This window comes from Nanorana parkeri, unplaced genomic scaffold, assembly GCF_000935625.1.
Source record: "Nanorana parkeri isolate BGI_ZX_2015 unplaced genomic scaffold, ASM93562v1 scaffold986, whole genome shotgun sequence".
Lineage (NCBI taxonomy): Eukaryota > Metazoa > Chordata > Amphibia > Anura > Dicroglossidae > Nanorana > Nanorana parkeri.
The window spans coordinates 487,725-493,293 of NW_017307254.1; the positions used below are offsets into that span (position 1 = coordinate 487,725).

At 40.8% G+C, this 5,569-nt stretch overlaps 1 protein-coding gene across 3 annotated transcripts in view; it reads left to right on the top strand.

Annotated features, from left to right (window-relative positions):
• The window catches only part of ZCCHC17 (zinc finger CCHC-type containing 17), a 14,184-nt gene extending 10,456 nt beyond the window's left edge, over positions 1-3,728 (top strand). Inside the window, exon 7 of one of the 3 annotated variants that reach the window (XM_018566892.1) lies at positions 3,431-3,728. In XM_018566892.1, the coding sequence (XP_018422394.1) occupies positions 3,431-3,619 (189 nt within the window). In that variant the 3' untranslated portion in view covers positions 3,620-3,728. The remainder of the gene's footprint in view (positions 1-3,430) is intronic. The other 2 variants (XM_018566893.1, XM_018566894.1) reach the window with 2 other exon arrangements.
• Positions 3,729-5,569: the final 1,841 nt, after the last annotated feature.

Below are 5,569 nucleotides of genomic sequence, written 5' to 3' on the forward strand. Positions count from 1 at the left end.
CCCCCCCCCCCTCCCCCCAAAAATATATGATAATCTATGCTTGTTTTAGCTTTATGTTTTGGGTTTATACATTGAATGCAAAATATACTGCAGCAATATGTTTATTTACATATACACAGATATTCGATTCTTTTTCCTACAACAGGTATCTGAGAAATGCTGGTGTAAACCTAATTGCATCCTCTCTTATTATAAACCAAAGTTTATTTTACACGGTAAGGGGTCTATTTATGAACAACTTGCAGGGCCCTTTCCCCTGCAAATATTTGTGCAGGTTCAGATTGGGCAAATAATTGCAAAAACAAATGTACTTAATAAAATAGCTACTGTGTTGCGCTAGGCTCCAGATATTCTGACGTGAAAAAATATATATTAGCAAATGCATCCCGCTTTTCTATGTTACGTGTTCTTACATAAATGCTGAATACATTAAACTTCAACCAGACCGTGTAAACATAAATCAAACAAACCCTTTTGTTATATCCATAATAACATTGATAATAGTCCAAATAAATCTGTGATTTCAATTGTGTGTTTCCACAGGGTGATGACATTTCGCACACGTGAGGTTAGAGAACAGCGAAAGGGGTAGTCAATATTATCACACAGCGATATTCAATCTATACAGTACTCTTCTGATCTTTCTTGTACAATGATCCTAAATGTGCTCTGTATTGTAGATCATGAGCAGCTTCCTCCAACTAATTCCTCTCCTCTGTTGTCTATGGGCACCTCTCGCGGGGTCCTATCTCCTTAGCAGCGATTTATTTTTTTTACATTTTATTTTTTGCTGTTAATCTCCTCTTTAGACTCTTCCTCGTTGACACGTTTCGTTTTGTGACTTTTTCAAAAGGGGTGTGAGTAGGTTTTGATTTTTTCAAAACGGGTGTTGAAAAGGTCACAAGACGAAACGTGTCAAGGAGGAAGAATCTATCGCTGTTTCCTGTGCTTGGAGCATTGCAAAGCTCTTTCAGTGCACACTGCTTGTAAGTGCATTTTTATTTTTAATAAAACCACTTTTTTAACATACTGCGCAATAGAAGCCCCTCTTTTTTGTTTCCTCTGAAATCCTGTGGGAGGATATCACTGAGTATAAAGAGAAGATTACCAGCAACAAATCAGTGATAAGGAGATTGGACATCGCGAGAGATGCCCATAGACGAAGAGAGGAGAGGAATTAGTTGGAGGAAGCCGCTCATGATCTACATCTGACTATGAAAGCAAGATCTAGCAGATATCTGGTGAGTACAACATAGAGCACATTTAGGATCATTGTGCAAGAAAGATCAGAAGAGTACCGAATCAATTGAATATCGCTGTGTGATAACATTGACTACCCCTTTCGCTGTTCCCTAATCTCACGTGTGGAAACACACAATTGAAATCAGAGATTTATTTGAACTGCTATCAATGTTATTATGGATATAACAAAAGGATTTGTTTGATTTATGTTTACACGGTCTAAGTTTTATTTTGTTGAAGTTTAAAATATTCAGTATTTATGTAAGAACACGCCACTTAGAAAAGTTGGACACATTTGTTAATATATATTTTTTCTTGTAAGGATAATCTGGAGCCTCGCGCAACACAGTAGTGATTTTGTTTTTTAGGTGTTTTTCACCGAGCTTTTGTTGCAGCTGGTAACATTCACTTGCATAAATTCTAGCGCAGCCTTCACTGATATCAAATGTTTTTATTAGATTTGCCCCAATATAGTGTTGTAATAATAGATTATGGGCACTAGATGGCGTATCCTAGTTGAGATGTAGTTTGCTTTTTCAATAATACACTGTGGCCACTAGATGGAGTTCTGTCAGTTAAGGCAGTGGTCCCCAACCCCCGGTCCGCGGATCAAATGGTACCGGGCCGCACAGTCTCAGTGCGGTCCGGTCCTGCAATATGGGGCAGTGCAGGGTCCCGGTGTTCGAACACCGGGGCCCCGCACTGCCGACGGGCTTTACAGTGAGGGGGCGGGTCCTGTGTCTCACCTCCCCTCCCGCCTCCTGTTACTATGGACGCGGCCGGGAGGGGAGGTGAGACACAGGAGGCGTGTGTGTGTCACACGTCCCGCCCCGCCCCCTGCAGTGCACACATCGAAAACTCCCTGGCTGGGTAAGTCCGAGCGCCGGTGGTGGGAGGAGGTGTTGGGTTTAAGGGGGCTAATATTAGTTTTTTTAATTAATTAAGTGTCTCGTTTAGGAACCTATAAGTGATGTATCTCTGTAATAAAAAGATATATGTAATCTCCATGATTTGTTTGTGAAAAAATTCCAATAAAAAAGAGACTGAGTTAAGGGGCAGACTTATTTTTTAATTTTAATGCTATTACACATTTATCAGTGAGGACCTGTGATATAACCTTTTTTTAGGCTAGCTCCATTACTTAAGCTGAAGACTTTGTTATTGACGCCTCCAGCTTACATGTGATCATTCCAGCACTATTCTAGCACTATTGTTTATCATTACTGGGGACCAGAGCTGTCAGAGAGCAGGAAGAATTGGGGCAGGAGAGGGTTAATCTGTGGACAAATGCTTTTTTTCCCCGACAATGCCTTTCACATCTAGTCCTAGGTAGCAGCCTCTGGAGTGGAACTACTTTTAGGCCCCATTCACACTGCGCGATTCGCAAATCGCGCGTTTGTTGCGCAATTTGCATTTTGCGCGATATCGCGCAAATGCTTGCATTGAGCAAGCTGGAATCGCGGCAAAATCCGCTCCAAAAAGGGTCCTGCTGTAGCGACACACGACCCGCGACAGCAGGACCCTTTGACCCATTGCAAAGCATTGAAGAGCGATATCACGCGGTAAATAGCCGCGATATCGTGGGAATTACCGCGCAGTAAATAGCTCAATGTGAACGGGGCCTTAGTGTGGTACTTTGTGTGATGTTGCACACTTCTCCCTTCATTCCAACCTTCCAGCCTTAGGTACTTGGACAACAAGGCCTTTTGATCCAGATCGCCAGCCCTCTGAACTTAACTCTGGCTGGGATCATTAACCAAGTAAAACACAGAGACTTCCCTATAACCTGCCTGCATCATTGATTGAGAGATTGCTCTGCTTAGAGGGGACCCTCTGCTAATTAGAAGGGTCCAGTCCTATGGGCTAAGGAAAAATGCTTTCACTTCTTTAGTGTAAAGAGAATAACGCAAACCTGCAGGCTATGGTGGTGTTTTAAAAAAAAATGTTTATGCAATTTTTAAAATGTTGTGTTTCCTGTATGAGGATCATGAGATTGCAGTTCTGAATATGTATTCTACCTCATTTTCCCATTTCCAGCAGCTGTCAGGGATTGAGGATTTAAATGTAAGTAATTGTTGTGCTGGTGTGCACTTTGAAGATTTGTATTGGTTTGATTTTTAGTTCACAGACACTTCTGACTCTGTGATGTGTTTTATATATGAACCATTCTTCTGTTTTTGTTTCACAGCAGGAAAAGAAGAGAAAGAAACACAGCCGAGACAAGAAAGCCTCCTCAGACTCTGAGGGCTCATCGACCTCCAGTTCTGATCGCGACTCTGAACCTGCCAAAAAGAAAAAACGACATGCAGAGAAGAGCAAAAAAAAAAGCTCAAAGAAAAATAAGAAGAAGCATAAAAAACACAAACAAAGACATTGAATAAGATGTCACTGTTTATTTACATTGATGTTTCTCTTGATGTGTGACTACATATTTTATGCAAAGCTACAGGAATCTGTTTCTCACACAATCTGGTTGTAGATGGTCCCAAAGTCAAACATTGTGCTGATTAGAAGGAAATATTCTAAATAAAATGAACTTTGATTTTTTTTATTGACAGCTGTTTATGTGATTGTTCGTCATTATCAACAAACATTGATCTACACATTATTTCATTAAAGCTGAACTCTGGGCAGATATAAAAGACACAAATTAATGCAGCATTGTAATAAAAAAAACAATACATTTGAAAAAAAAAGTATAAAGTGCAAGTATGGAGTAAGGATGATCATGAGAAAAATGAGGGATCAGCCCAGAACTACATGGGATGAGCTCGTGAATGATCTCAAGGCAGTTGGTCACCAAACAAACCATTGGTAAGCAGTGGCTCAAGAAGCACATTAAGGTGATGGAGTGGCCTAGCCAGTATCCAGACCTTAGACCTTAATCCTATAGAAAATGTATGGAGGGAGCTGAAACTTCGAGTTGCCAAGCGACAGCCAAAAACCTTACGGATCTAGAGAAGATCTGTAAAGAAGAGTGGACCAAAATCCCTTCCTGAGATGTGTGCAAACTTGGTAACCAACTACAAGAAACGTCTTACCTCTGTGCTTGCCAACAAGGGTTTCTCCACCAAGTACGAAGTCATGTTTTGCTCAGGGATTAAATACTTATTTTACTCGCTGAACTGCAACTCAATTTATAACATTTGTATCAGGTGTTTTTCTGGATTTTGGTTGATATTCTGTCTCTATCACTTAAAATACACCTATGATAAAATATAGAGCTTTCATTTCTTTGTAAGTGGGCAAACTTACAAAATCTGCAGGGGATCAAATAAATATTTTTCACACTGTATATATTTAAATTGTGTATTTAGCTGTTTGCCTGGAATATTAGTTAGTTATAAATTGATTGAACAATGTTCACTTTCTGGCAGATATGCTGTGAATACTAGCACATTTTGGCTGTCTTACCTGGCAATCCCGTCCAGTGTTGTGATGTCCAGGCTCTCCTTCCACTGTGGAGCTTTCCTCTTCAGGGCAGTCTTTGTGCGGGTTCTGATTCTTCGGCAGCTTGATTGCCCGGGCATTGATGGCATAACTCTGGCCAAGACTGTGCACTGAACGACGCACGTGCTGCTTAGTGTGCAGAAAGAAAAAATGCCAGAAGGCCTGCCTATGAGCAATTTGTTTTTGAAGACTTCCCTCCTTAAGGGTCTGTGTCAATGGGCTATTGATCGCTTCAAGTCTATAGGAATGCAAAACCTGGTTGAAAATGCAGGTCAGAAGGAGGTCAACTGTTAGTCAAATACTACTGTCAATTAATTCTGAATGATCTCAGTAGCATCTCAAGGTGTTGCCATTGACTTGAGATAATAGGGGGAATTTATCAAAACTGGAACAGACAGAATGGGGAGCAGTTGCCCCAAGTAACCAATCAGCTTCTATATTCAGTTTGCTCTATAGGCCTCATTCACACACAACACAAGAAAAATTGTATATTGCGTAGATACTCGTCTATGCGCGTATATACGAGCGTCTATGCGTGCACTATATGCAATCCCAGAATGCATCACCCGTAATGGAATTTTTAATGTGCTATACGCGCTAATATGCGCGTAAATACGCTGCCCGGACTCATCTCTGTTCCATTCTGTTTTTGCGCATATATACGCTATGCAAATATACGGCTCCATACGCGGCTGTGTGTATAGAGCCATTTATTGGCATATGGTACAATACACACGTACGCGCGTATATGTGCGGCAGTGTGAATGAGGCCTTAGGCTTTGAAAATGTAAGAGAGAATCTGGTTACTGTGGGCAACGGCTGCAGTTTTGATCAATTACTCCCACTGTATATTTTTGTTAAATGCACTTTTATTATT